Below are 18104 nucleotides of genomic sequence, written 5' to 3'. Positions count from 1 at the left end.
TAGCCAATCTACATACAATGCGTCACATAGTGTTGTGAGTTTACAGTATAAAATGTTAATTTAAAATTTTTATCTTTAAATCTTGACAAATGTGCCCAAAATGACTCAAGGGTTAATGTCGTCAACATATAACAATAAAAACATACCCACACACTGTCCAACCTGCAGGGAGCACAGCTTTATCTAAAGAAGCGAAGCAACGTCTTTGGTCACAGACAACCCTCCTCGGGCAGGAGGAAGGTTGTTGCTTTATTTAGGCCTAGAATTATTGACTGCTTTAACTATTGAAAAATAGCAGATATACAAGCTCACAGCGCGGCACCGAGTGCCGCGCTGTGAGCTTGTAGATCTGCTATTTTTGAAGAATCATGAACATTTTTGCAAATATTTGAATATCTCATTTTTAAAGTGAACATTTGTAACTCAAATATTTTGCTTCTGGGGGGTCCCTGATACAATATTTTGAGATGGGGTTCCATGGCCAAATACATATAATTTTGGGGGTCCTTCACATGAAAAGGTTTGAGAACCACTGTCATAGTAGTCTCTCAAGAACAGACTGAGCTCCAGTTAAGTGAAAAGGACCTTTTCCTTGACGATGGCGAGCCAGATTGCTGACATAGAAACATAGGTTTTTCAAAAAAAAAAACCTTAGAGGGATTCAAAAGGCACTTATAGAATCGGGTCAAAATTCGAATTTTCACGATTTCAAGAATAGCAGATATACAAGCTCACAGAGCGGCACTCGGTACCGCGCTGTGAGCTTGTATATCTGCCATTTTCACTGGTTAAAGCATTCAATAATTCTCGGCCTAAATGGGTGAAGTGGTGTTCCTGTACCGTGCAGGATGGGCAGTGTGCAGATATAATCTTTTATTTATTGTTAAAGGACAACTTTGTTTTTTTTTACAACAAGGGTTCATATTTTAGATTGTAATGAGATAAAATAAAAGATGAGTGTTCAAATGTTTTCATTTAGGCATACTGCTTTATATTGTTTTAGCGATTTTAGTATTTTGTCATGATCTGATCTCAAAAATGATCTCAAAGTAAAGGCAGGAAACCACGGAGGACGGGTTAACGAAGACTTTACTTAACTTAAACCATAAACACCTGTAAGACTCCCTAATCGGGAGATAAGCGACCGTCAGGTCGCAGCGTGATTTTAGGGCAAAATGTGTAGGAGCAGTGTCCAAAAATGTGTTTGAAAAAATCAGCCTGATGGTGGCGCTATATGGGAGAGATCCATGTTGATGAGATGAGTGTAGACATACTGTGTAGCGATTCGCGTGATTTTTTTAGAGTAGTGTCCAAAAATGTGTTTTAAAAAATCGGCCTGAAGGTGGCGCTAAATGGGACAGACACTACAATACAACACACACAACTGAGGAACAGACAAATACAATGGTCCAGCAATGAGAGCAAGCAAACACTGACAGGTTTAAATAGTCTCTGGTCATTAGTCAACCGCTCACAGCTGTGATACTGGGAGGATCTCAGATTGTCAATCAGGTAGGCTACTCAAAGGAGGGGAGGGGGCAAGCAGGACGAGGTGAAAAGGCCGGGGTGAGACCCTGGAAGGGCCACCGTGTGGTCCAGATCATGACATATTTTGAGGTCTTTTTAGACACAATAAGCCGGCAATTTCTTTGTTTCTATTTACACCAGCCTCCATAAGTCACATCTGCCCATGAAGGTTTGCAGTGCATCTTGGGAATGGGCTTATTGTGTATAAAAAGACATGTTTAGCCACTTGCATGCATGCCCCCAACCTGGGGGCATGCATGCAAGTCAAAATCGTTAAAATCACTAAAATGATAGAAAGAAGTAAATGAAAACATTGTAACACTCATCTTTTCTTTTCTCTAAATGACTATCTAAAATATGAACCCTTGTTGTAAAAAATCAAAGTTATCCTTTAAATTGGGATAATTATCAAACATAAATATAACATATCACCATTAACCACAAGGAAATCCATGTATTTAATTCAGTCGGACCAGAAGTAGGTGTAAATCGTATCCCCATCAGCGATAAACACGAATGACCAGAGGGTGGATATCAAAAGCAGAGCCATGGATTTCCCCCCTTTCTTTCGCCCCCTGCAAATGGAACCTTGCACACCTTCCCCTAACCCATACATGGGCACCTGGCAGCCCGGGGCCACATGCTGCCCCCACTTTCACTTAATGCGGCCTGCAGGTTAATATCAGAATACTGGTATATTAATATTATTGATTTCAGCTGTTACAATTCCAAACATGACCCGCTTTAATTACTTCATTAGAAGCTTAATGACTACTATTAACATTTTATTGTCTTTTTATGTCCAATGTATTGGTACTTTAGTTCATAAAGTTAACATAATTAATAATAATAATAATTTGTATTGGTAACGCACTTTACATTTGAAGCAAATCTCAAAGTGCTACATTAAAATCGAAAAACATTAAGAAAACAACTAAGAATTAAAACGAGAAACAAAGAAGTGAATAAAATCAGGATGTTGTTCACCTATACACAGCCAAGAAAAGGTTTAACACATAAAACATCCATAAGACTGTCTAGGCAAACGCCTTGTTAAAAAGAAAAGTCCTTTAAAAGTCTCAATGGACTGTGGTGCTCTCAGGTGGTCGGGGAGGTCATTCCACAGTCGAGGAGCAGCTGAGCTGAAAGCCCGGTCCCCCACAGTGCGTAACTTAGTGTTTTTGCCCTTTAGTGAGTTGGAATTTGCAGAGCGGAGGGATTTTACAAAAAAAAAATGAAATTACAGATATGAGAGGTTTTGCCCGATAGTATATGCAATGTGGCCCTCTGAACTAAATGTGGAAATATAGTCAATCATCAAAGTTGCCCACCCCTGCCCTAACCCCTACACTCTAGACTAGTGTCTCTCTGCACCATTAGGCCGGTGACCTCCCTATACTCGGTGAATCATGGCTCAATAAACTCAGAGCAGATTCTGTATGTAGAGCATGGAGCGGTGGCCTCGTCCATTGTCCCTGTGCTCATGAATCTCTTTGGACCAAACACCTGACAGCAAACACAAATTGGAGAGAGAGAGAGCGAGAGGGAGCCATTTCATATATTTGGGATCATTGGTGTGTGAGCAGCCAAACAGATTCCATTATCCAACTAGCGACCACATGTCTCTAGGCCTGTCACACTGCGTAGTCACTCCACCAGCCCCAATTACATTTCTAATCGATGTGACTAGTGTAGGTGGTAATGATTGCCCCGGCTGAAGTACACCCTTGTTTTAGGTCATCCATGCCATCAGGGGCGTCACAAGGGGGGGAAAAGTGGGACTGAGTTACTAGCGCCCAAGGAGGGGCCTGGAATTATTTTATACCCTACAAGCTCACAGCGCGGCACAGAGTGCCGCGTGCAAGCTTGTAGATCTGCTATTTTTGAAAAGTCGTGTGAAAATGTGTGCAAATCTTTGAATACATGTCTTGTAACTCAAATTTTGCTTCTGGGGGGGGTCATTGGAACTAAATATTTTGAGATGGGGGTCCGTGGGCAAAATACATATCATTTTGGGGATCCTTCACATGAAAAGGTATGAGCACCACTGACATATAAACATATTTTTCAAAAAATCTTAGAAGGATTTGAAATATTTAAAGACTTGCACACATTTTCACGATTTTTCAAAAATATCAGATCTACAAGCCCGCAGCGCGGCACTCAGTGCCGCTCTGTGAGCTTGTATATCTGCTATTTTTCAATAGTTAAAGCACCCAGGGCCCAGAATTTGGTGTGACACCCCTGCATGCTATGGTCGACCCAATCAATGAAACTCAAGTTGGTGCTGTTAATGTATCTCTGGTGGGCCGTTGTCTTCTCAAATACCACCCTTTGTAAGGGGCGAGAGAGAGCGAGGAAGAAACAAGAGAAAGCATGACAGAGAGAGTGTGAGAGCGTACAAGCTGGGAAAGGGATAATAAGTGTGAAGAGATAGAAAATCAATGGAGTGAAGATGAGAGATGTATATGGGTCAGAGGAAGATTTAGGAAAAGCTAAAGTGTTGGAGGAAATCCATCTGCTACGCTAATCAATTTTAATATTCGGATGAAGTACAGCTTTGTGCTGTGATAGAAATAATTTCCGTTCATTCATAATGGGTCATAATGGATAAATCTCTGTTAACGCAAAACCTCAGGCTAATATAGAGGATAGTGAACATGTGAGACAATTAAGGTTACTTTTGTAAAACAAACAAAACCAGTCTGAAAGGAGTATTTGAAAGAGAATTTAAGGTTACTTTCATAATCCCCGTTCTCTGATAATATGAGTGAGGTAGCTCACCAGCCTGTGTAAGCCTTTTGCACCGACAGTAACCACACGCCACCATTGGGAACAGGGAACCACACCCCCATCGTTGTCATTGGAATGCCGACCCAGCTAGCTCCTTTCGGAAGCTCTCCCTCCGCTATACAGCTCTGTCCTGCTCATAACGAGCCCATATGAGCTTTTCTGGGGATAGTTCGCCACGTTTTTGACCATTCTTACCTTCACCAAACATTGTATCCAAAAAGTAAAGGTCCTATACCCGTCTCTCACATGTCTACTCTTTTAACGGTGGGGGTAATCCAAGCGATGTGTTTTAAATTGGTCGTTTTGTCAGCCAGTTCCGTGTTTTTGTCAGCCTGTGGCCATTTCTCGCCCCGACCGCTTGGTGGCTGCAACACAGATTAATGGCAAGTCATGCATGCACATTACTGCTTCCGTAACATTTCACTGGGGAAAAACATGGAACTGGCTGACAAAACGAGCAATTTAAAACACATCGCTTGGATTACCCCTGCTGTTAAAAAGTAGACATTTGAGGAATGGGTATAGGACCTTTAATTTTTGGATACAATGTTTGGTGAATGGTCACGTGGCAAACTATCCCCGGAAAAGCTCTAATGGGCTCGTTATGAGCAGGAACCTCATCTCGGAGCTGTATAGCGGAGGGAGAGGTTCCGAAAGGAGCTACCGGTACGACCCAGCATGTGCAGTCAGATTGGTAAGTTACTTTGTATTAGAAATAGATCGAAACAGTACAATATAATATTGGTTGGTTGACAAACGAGCCATGACTGTCTGCTGTTTTAACCTGTCTCAACGAGGCAATTAAGCAAAATTGTTACAAAACACTTCAACAGGCATTATGTGTCATAGATGCAATTATCCCAGCCCACCCAGAGAGAGAGATCCTCTCTGCAGTGTGTTGCTCATAGAATGATAGGTAGTAGGCTACTGATTCACAGGCACGTGCACACATAGACATCAGAGGGGGCTTGAGCCCCTGCCCTTTTATCTGTCTGTAAAAAGTGCCCTCGCTCCAGACCATGAATGCAGTTTTTACTATGGTGAAAGAAATGCAAATGCCCTCTTTCCATGCCATACCTGAAGTCAGCATTCAAGAGAATTGCCTTGTCCAAACTCTCCTGAACTTGAATGCAGAATCTTATTTTGAAATAATTGCCCTCTCTGTGTAGAAATCAAGCATCGAAAATAGCTGACCTCCAAGCTCACAACGCATCGAGCTTGGAGGTCTGCTATTTTCGATATTTCCACTAAAAGGCCCATTTAGAAATTTCAGCCCCTGCCTCTCTAACATTCTCTGCATGTCCCTGCTGATTCATAATAATTTGAAGCCACTCAGTATGATGTACATGTGATTAATTGGAAGCTATAAATATGCCCAGCTGTGCGTAATGGTCCAGCGTAACACGTAACGCGAGCCCTGTTCCGCAATGATTAACAAGTCAAACCAGATTCATCAGGCCATACAAACCTTGCATACTGTATGACAGCCTAATTTGTTTTCTTTAGGCTGCACTGTAGGCTAGTCACTGCAGGTTAATAATGAACCAATAGTTAATAGATCCATTGATCAGCCTCCGATCTGGTCAACGCCCCAATGGGACACGAGTTGTTTAACCACGGGTCACAAAAACTCAAACAGACAACTGTTAAACCAGGGACAGGAAGTGAACCCGGTTGTCCCATCTATTTGAACCATTCTACCACCACAGCTAGTGGGTAAGCACTAAGCAGACAGCTGGCTGGCTTGTACATATATTTACGTTTATAATCAGTGTTGAGCACGATGTGATCGTCAACATAATATTCGAGGTGTTGTGAGCATGTAGTTTGGCTATTTTCACGATTTCTGCCTCTAATATTTGACAATTTGGCCAATGTCTAATTTGTCATTTTAGTGTTGTTGATTTCTTTCTTAATGTTCCACATTAAGTTAATCATCTGGGTACCCCCCAAAATAATTTGGGGACCCACCTGGGGGTCCCGACCCACAGGTTGAGAACCACTTTGTTAGAAGGAGGGTCATGTCTTTTTATGTCAAATCACTTAAAGTTCCTCCTGCAATGCCTCAATATAAATATCACATAAAGTTCCTCCTGCAATGCCTCAATATAAATATCTCTTAAAGTTCCTCCTGCAATGCCTCGCCTCAATATAAATATCACTTAAAGTTCCTCCTGCAATGCCTCAATATAAATAAATATCCAACAGTCCCTAATTGTCAGATCTGCCGTAAAACTGCCATAGCACATCAGTCTGCATGTTGAGAAAGAGCTCTGCAAACTGGTGAGCTAGCTGTCAATCACGGCTATGGGGGGCAAAGTTATCGGTGCAAAAGGCATACAGGAATCTCACCGCAGTGAGACACAGAAACAAGTATTTGAAAGGTTACTTTTGTAATCCCGGTTCACTGATAATATGAGTGAGGTTTCACACCATCGTTTGAAACACTGAAATATTTAAAAGAGAACATAAGGTTACTTTTGTAACCGTGTTGGTTATCTGACAATACAGAAATGTGGATTTGAAAGAGACCCACGTAGACAAATAAGGAAGTGAGAGGAAATAAAGGCCTGATAAATGTATGTTAGACCTGGGATCAGTGCGAATATATTAAGGCTGTCGCTTAATTTATACTTCATTGTACGACAGTGTTGTAGATCGGCTATTTAGAGCCAGCGACACTGTTTTACAATGTATTAAATAGGCTTGCGTGAGGTTTAAAGCTAGGATGATAGAGAAACTGTGAGAATGAGAACTCTAGTCCACAGTGACTCACTTTACTGTTGCACTGCTTTCCAGCTTGTTAAAATAATGAGGACAGAGCTCAGGTCCCAAGGAATGTGTTGTGAGCGAGTGCATTGCATTGCATGTGTAGTTATTGTGTGAATTCACATTAGCAACGGTGGCGTGTAAATGCGTATTCGTTAAGGTCATTGTTGTCACGGCCTGTAGAATTCACATTGCAGCATACTTCAGTAAACCTCGATTTAAATTACTTCAGGCTGGAGAACAATAATTACAAATCAATTGGATGTGCTTCTTTTGCTTTTGTTTTTGTTTATGTGCCTTCAATTTTCCAGAATTTGCTTTGCTTTTATTCACATATATTTCCTGTTTTGTTGTTGTTTGTTGTTGCTGTTGTTGTTGTTTTAATTTTATTTCAATTGTCTTTTCTCTTTTCACTCCCTTTACACCTTTCTGTGTCTATGAAACAGAAATCAGAGGACGATAGAACTGTGAATGGATCAGTGGTTCTCAACCTTTTTGGTGCTGAGGCACACTTTGGTAAAGCAACAAATCGTCGCTGTCAGCTGGAAACCTTGTATGTCCAAAGCCTTCCTTTTTTGTTATTATTCTTTAAACGATTAAACACAGTGAAAATAGATGATCTGCAAGCACACAACGCCTCGCATTGCGAGGCGTTGTGTGCTTGTAGATCTGCTATTTTCACTACTTTCGTGCAATACTCTTGTATGATGAAATAGGGCTTTAATTTTCCCCCCATAAAAAACATACACATTTGAAACTTGGAGATACAAGGTCTCTGCCTGACAAGTGACAAAACTTCCAAGGCACACAATTATTGATTGCTTGTATGATGCATGACAAGGCTTGTATGATCATACGAAAGGCCAAGCAACACATGCGCTGCTGGATTTGACCCAAAATGCATTGAGATGGACCGAGGTCTACAGTAATTGCTGTAGCAGGTCGATAGTAATTGTATTTGGCATGGAGATTTCCTTAATGATAGCAACAATCCCAAAGCACACCTGAGCTCATTCCACAGCAGTGCCTTGTTCCACTGGTTGAGATGCACTGGAATGGATTGTGCTATTAATATTATAAAAAAAAAATAATGCAACTTCTCCCTAACTCTCTTTGTGTACTTGCACCGCATGTGTGTGTGGTATGGTCTGTGTGTGTGTCTGTTTGTTTGTATGTATGTCTGTATGTTGGTGTCTGTTTCCCTATATCCGTGTGTCTTGTGTGTCTGTGTGCCCAGTGAGGGGAAGATGGTTGTTTTGTCTCTAGCAATTGGGCTGGCTGAACAGGATGACTTTGCCAACCTGCCAGATCTCCAGGAAGCACCGGCATGCCAGGAAAATCAGTCTTCACCAGAAAAGAGGTACTGGACGAGCAAGGGTGTCGGTCGCACCAAATTCTGGGCCCTGGGTATAAGGATTCACTGCGGGCCCCCCCCACGAATGTTCTTGAAGAATCGTGAAAATTTGTCTTTGAATATTTCAAATTCTTCGAAGGTTTTTATTTTTTTATTTTTTTTACTATGTTTCTATGTCAGTGGTGCGCAAACTTTTTCTTGTGAAGGACCCACAAAACGATATGTATTTGGCCACGGATCCCCCATCTCAAAATGTTTCGTTCCAGTGACCCACCAGAAGCAAAATTTGAGTTACAAATGTTTGCTTAAAAAATACATATATTCAAAGATTTGCAGACATTTTCACAACTTTTCAAAAATAGCAGATCTACAATCTCGCAGTGTGGCACTCGGTGCCACGCTGTGAGCTTGTATGTCTGCTATCTTGTATATCTGCTATCTGCCCCTCCACCTTGGGCCCTAGTAACTCAGTCCCACCTTTCCCCCCCTTGTGACGCCCCTGTGGACGAGAGAGAGAGAGGGAGGGAGAGGGAGAGGGAGGATTGCAATGGGTGAAAAATCTGTTGCTAAGACAGTTTCGTGTATAGAAATGGGAGAAAAGGTGCAATAAGTAAACCTACCATCTCGGGCTGTTTCAGCAATGATCTACAATGTATGATGGCTATTATCTAAAATTACTTCTGCCTGATATGTAATCTTACAAAGAAAAGCCCTTTTCCTAAACATTTTACCATCTTTACAAAGAAGACATTTTCTCTACTGTAAGTGGGTCTTCTTGATGACGTCATTCTGGGCTTTTTTGCTTCCATGCCTCCACCATTCTTTTATTGTGTAATGCCTCCATCTTTCCAATGGGAGTGGCTGCATTTCTCATGTTTGTGTTTACTTTCCCTAATTATCCTTGTTTTTCTGATCCCTTTGCTTCTGTTCCCTCTGTTTGACCACCTCTAGACTTCATGCCCCCTCATTCTTGTTCATGTCATCCCTCCACACCTTCGTTAGTCTGCCTGGCTCCCTCTCTTCCTCGCCAACTCAAAAGGGGTTTGATCTGTGAGTCGAATATGGAGGGCACAGTGGTGGGAGGATGCTCGTTATTCAGGGGAACGGTTCCTCGCATTAAAAGCCCTCAAAATATACCAACTCCTCTCTGCTAGTGATCCCACAACAACTGTCAGCGACAACATTTCTTTGCTGGAGTGGAGGAAAACAACGATCGTAGCTCTTATGGTTAGCAAATAATAGTGTATTTTATGTTTCATCGTATGGCGGTTTCACTTGCTGAAAATATGCAGTCTACAGGCTCACAATGTGTCGTGATGCGATGTGTTGTAGATGAGGCTATTTTTGCAGAGTTATACCGTAGGTTTTTGGCGGGGCTCTGTAATTGCACTAAACCTGACAGCATGAATCTTGATTGGAATTGACTGCTCCGCCACCTGCTTCAGCAGGAAAGCAGACTGAACTTAATTTTAGTTTTTAAGGATTTTCCAAATTAAATGTTTTTGGGTTAACTTTTCACGTGCAACGAATGCTAAATCAGTTTGAGAGGAAGAGGTGAGACTGAATTGTTACATGCCACAGCGATGGCCTGTACACAGCCTGAAATGCCCACACAGAGCACTTATAGTGCACAGGGCTGTAGTGCAGTGTTAACTTTTTCAGCACATTTTGATTTAGTCTTAGTCATAGTCTTTTGAATAACACCATTTAGTCTTAGTCCTGTCTTAGACCTCTGAAATTGTTTTAGTCTAGTCTAGTCTTAGTCGACTCGACTGAATATAAAAATATTTTAGTCTTGGTCTTAGTGTGTCTTAGTCTTTTGGGATTAGTCTTAGTCTTTTAGTCTTTGTCTTTTGTTAGGCTAAATATAACCACATAACTGAACAAGTCGATTGTCTTCTACTGCCTGTTACTTGGTCAAACTAAACCATACATAAAATATGTATTTGGCTTTAATTTCATTGCAGTTACATACCAGTGTTAATTTCATTAGTCTTAGATTTAGAATTAGTCTTAGTCTTTTGAATAACACAAATAATAGTCTTAGTCTTAGTCTTCTGAAATAGTTTTAGTCTAGTCTAGTCTTATCGACAAAATATCAAAATCTTTTAGTCTTAGTCTCGGGTCGACAAAATTAACACTGCTGTAGTGAGTGTGAGGCTTTAATCCACTCCCTCTCTGCCTGCCTGGAGGCCTGTCAAAAGCCTTGCTTTAATCACAGACTGCCAGTGCCAGCTACCGCCCTCAGGGGTCGCATGGCCAAGATGTCTAGCGTCCTTCCACAGCTAATAACAACTCTCAATCATCATCTCTGTCCATCGCTCTGTCTCTCTGGTTACACCAGCGAAGGTCCCCGAGGTGTGCCCAGCTGCTTGCCACAGCGCCCCCCAACCCCCCAACCTTTTTGATAGAGCCCAGTAGACTGAGAATGATGGGCCGATAATCCCTCCAAGGATATATCTTTGCTGTTGGGGGCGGAAACCTTGTACTGTATGTGTGTACAAAACCGCTACTTTTCAGGAAATAGGGAAAAAGGATCTGTGTTCCAATGGATGCAATGTGCTTATTATTTATTCTCAAGCTCTTGTTAATACTTTTCATTGGTTCAATATTTATAAAACAGACAGATGTAACCTCTTTGTTCTTGTTATTAGTATAGGCCTACACACAGAACACTCAATTCAATTCAATTCAAAGGGCTTTATTGGCATGAGAAAACGTATGTTTACATTGCCAAAGCAGAAGTGTACACAATACAATACAATACAATACAATACAATACAATACAATACAATACAATACAATACAATACAATCGGAACAAAATATGTACAATTGAAAAGAGTGTAACAGTTTTCATGCATCAAGGTTACATGCAGGCCAGAGCAGGGATATATACAATGGTTTTTAAGGTGGTTGCGTTCCATTTGATATCCTCCTATCACAGCTGCTCACAAATCTTGCTGCTGTGTTTGCATATTGTTTTACTTCACCCAGCAGGTATGGGAGTTTTTCATCATTGGTCATGTTTTCAAACTCTCCTTGGGTGGTTATGATCTGTGGGAAGTACTGTATGTCTCTGATGTCTTGGTACAGTGGACAGGCAGTTAGGAATTGTAGCTCAGTTTCCACTTCATTTTGTGTGCAGTGGGTGCAAAGTCTGTTTTCTCTAGGAGGGAGTCAGGTATGCCTACAGTATGACGTCCTTTCTCGATTGCAAGACTGTCCTCACTGAGTCTGTACCTAGTCAAGATTTGTCTTTGTTTTGGGTCGGTCACTTTGCTCAGGTATTCTGCCACAGTGTATTCTCTGTTTAGGGCTAAATAGCATTCTAGTTTGCTCTGCCTTTGGGTTGCTTCTCTCTATGTGTCAGGTAGCTTTCTTTCTGCCGTTTTATAATTTGGTTTAATCCAGAACACACACACACACACACACACACACACACACACACACACACACACGCGCCACACACACACACACACACACACACACACACACACACACACACACACACACACACACACACACACACACACACACACACACATACAGTATAGGCTATATAAAGAGAAGCTCTATAAGCTCACAACATGTCACGATGTGTCAAGTTGTTAGTTTTTAGAGCAGCTCCATTCAATACTTTAACACAAGTATACAAGTATAAAATAGGATTCATTAAAAAAAAAAAAAACATATGAATATTAAATATGGAGATCCAAGGTCCCTGTCTGGTGGTGACAATATCTAAAAGACAGATACTTTCAGATACTGAGAGAGACATATAGAAAGAAGTGGAACACCATCACTCTCAATCTGCCAGAGAGAAATGTTCCCATACCATAGACGTTCAAAGTTCTGTTGCTGTATCGTTGTATCACTGTATGTAAAAAGAAAAAGAAGAAACAAATTATTCACTGTGGACTTCACTGTGGACTATGCCATAGAATGAAGTCCACAGTGGATAGTTTGTTCAAACACCATGCCGCCATGCATGGGCGGCATGGTGTGACCACATCCAATGAAAGTTAATATAAGAACATATATCAGTATTATTATTTTGTCTGGTAGATTATGTAGATATTTCTTATAAATATTTGACCAAGAGATTTCTATCTGTTTATCTGAGGAAATGATAAAAGATTAAAACAAATGAAGGAGCCTTAGCCTTAGACATTAATTCTTCGAGAGGGAGTGTGACATGTTGACAGGAAGACAGCGTTGTCTAGCACCTAGATATAAAAACCTGTTCATCACAGGCTGCATGAGGATTTTACTGCAGAGAAACAATCTGTTATTTAGCCCCTGTTGTTCACGTACTGGCAGCTTAAAGAAAAGCTCTGTCTGTCTGCTCTCAAAATCTGCGTACAGAGGGGAAAAAAATAAAAAAGCTTTGATGTATTATTGGAATGTGTGAAGCTTAATGTCAGTGAAAGATCAAGGATGTACCGTATTTTCCGGACTATAAGGCGCGCTTAAAAGCCTTTAATTTTCTCAAAAAACTACAGTGCACCTTATAGTCCAGTGCGCCTTATATATGGATCATTCATTAACATTGACATTCCCTTTAGCACAGCTCCATCTGTTGGATGCATAACACAACGGTAGCGTCTATTACGTGCGCCTTATAGTCCGGTGCGCCTTATATATGAAAACAGTTCGAAAATAGACCATTCATTGACAGTGCGCCTTATAGTCCGGTGCGCCTTATAGTCCGGAAAATACGGTACTACACAGTGTTAACTGCTATCACATTTAACATGATAGTCTTTAACGCTGTACAAATGCACTCTTCTCTTTTGACTCTTGCTACACCATCTTCTTAGAAATAAGAGGCCATACGACCCTAATTTGAATTAGAGGTTTTGGAATTGCTATTGGTAATTATGTCAAGTCAGATCAAGGCAGATGTACCCCACACCCACAGCTGATCTCTCTGAGAAAGCGTTCTTATATCTGTGTCTCATGTCATGTGAATGCTCTCTCAAGCTGTTTAGATTGAGGTCACAGAGCTATTTGAGTTACTGTACCAATGGTTTTGAGGCATTTTATTAGACAGTAATCATGGAATTGACTGGACCTTATCACCTGCCTGTGGTCATCAACAGCATGAGCTCCTCTGAGGCTATCACAATCATTACTAACTCAGATAACCTTTACTGCATGACAGAGTAATGCCTTATAAAGTGTTCAGATGCAAAGACTCAAAGAAGTGCCTTGTAATATTTTGGTATGGGTCACTACTCGCTAAATTTGGGATCACATTTCTGTTCCTGACCGTATTATTTTGAGACTCTACCTACTGAGCTGCACAGCACACAACATTGAACGTCTAAATAAAGCAGGAAGTGTCTGCCACCCTCTATCAGTGAGCACAACCAAACCTTTAAAGTGTGTGTCTGCGCTTGCGATCACAATAACTGGAGCCTCTAATGACTCTCCAGGCTGGAAACTGGTCCCCAAGGTGGCCACTGGAGCAGGCAGTGGCACAAGAGGAGAGATGATTGGAAAAGAACAGGGATGTAGGTCAGCACAAAGGAGGCTTTTTTTGTAAGAACTGTCAGATCTATGTCTGGAGCTCATTGACCATTTCCCTGGCCAAGGCTGGTAGCTGAGAACGAGAGAGCTGATTAAAGAGAGAACCCGTCGAAGGAAAGTGAGGGGGAGATTGAACACAACCAGTAGTGAAAATACAAAAACAAAAAACACTATTGTCCTGATTACTAAAAGCGTATGACTTTTCTTCGTCTTCTCTTTCTTAGCCTTCTTTATGCAGCAACAGAGTGGGAGACCAACACCATTCGTTGTGGGGAACTCCCAGTGGATATGAATTAATCAGTGAACAAGGCCGGAGGAGTGTGCTCAAAAATCACGAATCTAGACAAGACAGATCAGGAGTTTTCAAAGTGGGTGACGGCTGGGGCACCCTTGGGTGCTGTAACGGCAGTCCAGGGGTGCCGCAAGTTCATTTGATAATAGTTTGAATTAATTTATTTAAGTTATTTTCAGTTCTTCTAACCAAAATGGCTATTATCCCAACATTTTCCTTGCAACATAATCTCGAGGAGAATAATGGCAAAATGTCCTTATGTTACCCTAATATGGAGTTGAATGTACAACGCAATTCTGATTTACTCAATTAAACACAAATTCATTCAGATGTTGTCATCATCTTACAATAATTAGTAACAAAAAAATTAACAAGTCTGATTTAAAAAAATAGTTAGATCATTCTGTTATGCCATATTAAAATATGGCATAAATACAAGGTGCTGGGAGTGAAGGTTATGAATATGATGTACAGTAGGGGAGCCTCGGAGGAAAAGAATATTTATAGAGGCGCCCTGCATGAGCCCAAAAAGTTTGAGACCCCCTGTTGTAGATGACTCCATTAGTTGTATTAAGGTTGCGTGTCGTGATGGGGAGGCAGCTGAGTGATTTGTCCCCATCGGTGGGAGGTGCAAGTGTGCTGACACTGGCACCCGGGCTGTCATCCATCATATGGCAGAAACCCTACTACAGTATATTGTGTTGCACAGTCTCCCGGGGCATTGTGTGATCAGTCAGTCCCCTACATGTATATGTTTATGGATACACACTGCCGAGCCAGGCCCTGCTCTTAGGACCAATTTATACTTTTGTCGCACGGCTGCCTTGCTCTGTGAAAAACTACCGGCTCATCAATCCACCCCACCAGGGACGTGCAGAGAATTTTAGAGAGGCAGGGGCTGAAATTTCTAAAAGGGCCCTTTTGGTGAAAATATCGAAAATAGCAGACCTCCAAGCTCACAAGGTCTTGGAGGTCGGCTATTTTCGGCGAGTGACACCACACTGAACTAAGCATAATGAAGTCAAAACTGGAGATGTGGTGTAACCGCATGGATTCATTCACACAGAGAGGGCAAATCGTATTATTTCAACATAAGATGCTGTGTTCAAGTTCAGGAGAGTTTGGACAAGGCAATTCTCTTGAATGCTGCCTTCAGGTATGGCATGGAAAGAGGGCATTTGCATTTCTTTCACCATTGTAAAAACTGCATTCATGGTCTGGAAAGGGCACTTTTTACAGACAGATAAAAGGGCAGGGGCTCAAGCCCCCTTTGATGTCTATGTGTGCACGTGCCTGTCATCCTGCCCCCTCAACCCCCCACCCCTTTCCCGCAACCTTCCCGATGCTCACCTTGTGCTTTCCACTCATCCTCCTGTCTCTTACCTGTCGTATGCATCGTCCACATTGATCCATCATCCATCTCTCGGAGCCTCTCCTCTGTGTTTTATTGAAACTATCTATTATGGCTTTTTTCCTTACTTTCCTCTCCCTTGTGTCGGTCCCCCAACCCCCACCCCCCACCCTATGCTCTCCACCAACCCGCTATCTCTTTATTCATCTAATCCTGTGTCCCCTGGGGGAGGGGGGGGGGTGCGGGGTGATTGTTGACTGTGGTTGTGAGATGGGATGATGTCAGCGCAGCACGCCGCTGTTAAAGTAAATGACTGTCAGGCCGGCCAGGCACATGGACACATTAGCATCATGGCTGAGTATCAGGGATGGGGAATGAGATTTCTCCCTGGACACACGTGCACATTATGCAGCTCGTACCAACAGGCATGTGCCTATAGTATACGCAAGTGCCCAGACCCTTACATATGAATGTTTACTTACTCTCAGCAACACAACTCATACCTGTAATTTGTCGTGACTGCTAATTTACACACAGACACATGCTTTCTCTCTATCCCTTTCTGTTTTCTCTCTGTCGCTCTCTCTGTCTGTCTCTCTCGAATAATTGACAGGGATGTGTTTTCTACTCTCAGTTTATGTCTACTAGCCCTTACCCGTTCAAAGATATGAGCTCCAAAATGATGTGCAGTGTGTGGGTTATGGGATGTGCACTGTGCACACAGTATATGAGGGATGGAAAGTAACTTTAACTGGTGCTTGCATGATGTAGGAGCATCAATGTAAGAAACCCGTTTCGTTTAATGGCTACAGAGATACTGTTCCCCCCCCCCAGCCCGCCCGCCCACCCGCCTGCACACACACCCGCCTGCCTGCACACACACACACACACACACACACACACACACACACACACACACACACACACAGAGCTGGTTAAACATTTTGCCTCAAGCTAGATGCAGAATAGATGTGCCTCACGCTAGATGCAGAATAGATAGTAGATACACCATAAAAATGCTAATATACAGCATACGATTTGTGAAAGTGACAAACGGGCTTCACAGTTATGTCAGGTGTGTTCATATGCTTATGGTGATGCGATTTCAGATCAATTGCTCCAGCCACTGAGGAGAAACGCTGTGACAGACACTCAGACACTCACTCAGACACTCACTCAGACATTCGCAAAATTATAGTATAGATGTCTATGCATTTACAGTAATAACTTGTGCCATATTTTATACTTAGTCACATTGATGGAAGAAAGCACTCACATGTTTTACTTAAATAAAGGTATCAATACTGCAATGAAGATAACCTCTGTTACAAGTAGAAGTATTCAAAATGTACTTGAATAGAAGTACAAAAGTATCGGCATCAAAATATACTTAAAGTACAAAAGTAAAAGTGCTCGTTGGCTTCTAGATCTGAAAGTGCCCACTGTAATGCTTCTATCCAACTCAGGCGGTCTTATAGAGATATATTTCTTATTTTAATGTCTTTATATTATATTTGCGCTCATAATGACATGCCCAAAATAGCGGTTGAAGGTGGTAAAAGAAATCACCTTTGTTTTTTATTCCTAGAATAACTATTACTTTGAGTTAAAGATAGCCTGTAGCTCACACGCTTAGTGCTAAAGTGTTACATTGTGCCAAACCAAATGAAAAAGGTACTGAGTGAGCAAACTTCAAATTTGCTCATCACAAGACACAAGAATATCAAAAATCATAGTTGCTTTTGTTACTTGATTTTGATTGACTTGAACTTGAAATTACATAGCATAATTAAGTTCCTTCTTTTTCTTTTATGTAAAGTGACTTTGGGTACAGTACTTAGAAAAGTGCTTATTATAATGGGTGCAATTGATACTTTCCATCACTAACTAGGATACATGGCAGAGCAATTAATCTGTCCTCCTCCTGTCTGTAGACTAAAAGATCTTTGTGTTTGTCTGTGTCGCTCACATTGGCAATTGGCTGTGAGTATAGGGAGACCGGGGAGTCGGGGACAACACTATTCACATTTTCCTATCCTAGCTAGAAACTCCTAGATAAGCATACCGGTAGGTGTAAATAGGTGTCTAAAGTCTAAAGTCTAAACTTTAGACAGCAAAAGGAAAATCTGTACATTCAAAAAAGCACTTTTACTCCTCAAAATCTGTTTATGTTGAAAACAGTTGATAGACAGAGAGAGGACCCTACTGAGCATGTGCAGAAGAATTCTCATCCCTCTAGCTTGTTTCTGATTAGAATTATTGAGTGTGTTACTTTTGCCCCCTACTTACTCCCACTGGATGGTTTGCATTCACAGGACAAGACAAATAGGAGGGCATGCACCACTTTAACTGACAGCTCTATTATTGGAGCAGAATGCTGGAGAACTAAATGGATGATAGTTGCGAGCACTACAATTAAGCTTCTAGTTTTCCTGTTGAATGATCCATTGACTAATGAACAAGAAATAAATTAGGCGGCGCCTG

The 18104-nt window shown here is 41.5% G+C and overlaps 1 protein-coding gene across 1 annotated transcript in view; it reads left to right on the top strand.

The window, feature by feature from the left end:
• syt7b (synaptotagmin VIIb) overlaps positions 1-18104 on the top strand; it is a gene marked incomplete at both ends in the record, with an annotated part of 148066 nt that overhangs the window by 105378 nt on the left and 24584 nt on the right. The window contains one exon of the mRNA XM_080730007.1: positions 8327-8449. Coding sequence (XP_080586133.1) covers positions 8327-8449 — 123 coding nt within the window. The remainder of the gene's footprint in view (positions 1-8326; positions 8450-18104) is intronic.

Source organism: Nannobrachium achirus (assembly GCF_963921795.1).
Source record: "Nannobrachium achirus genome assembly, chromosome: 7".
NCBI classification, from domain to species: Eukaryota; Metazoa; Chordata; class Actinopteri; order Myctophiformes; family Myctophidae; genus Nannobrachium; species Nannobrachium achirus.
Note: the sequence above shows the minus strand (reverse complement) of the source record. Positions and strands in the feature narration are given on the sequence as shown.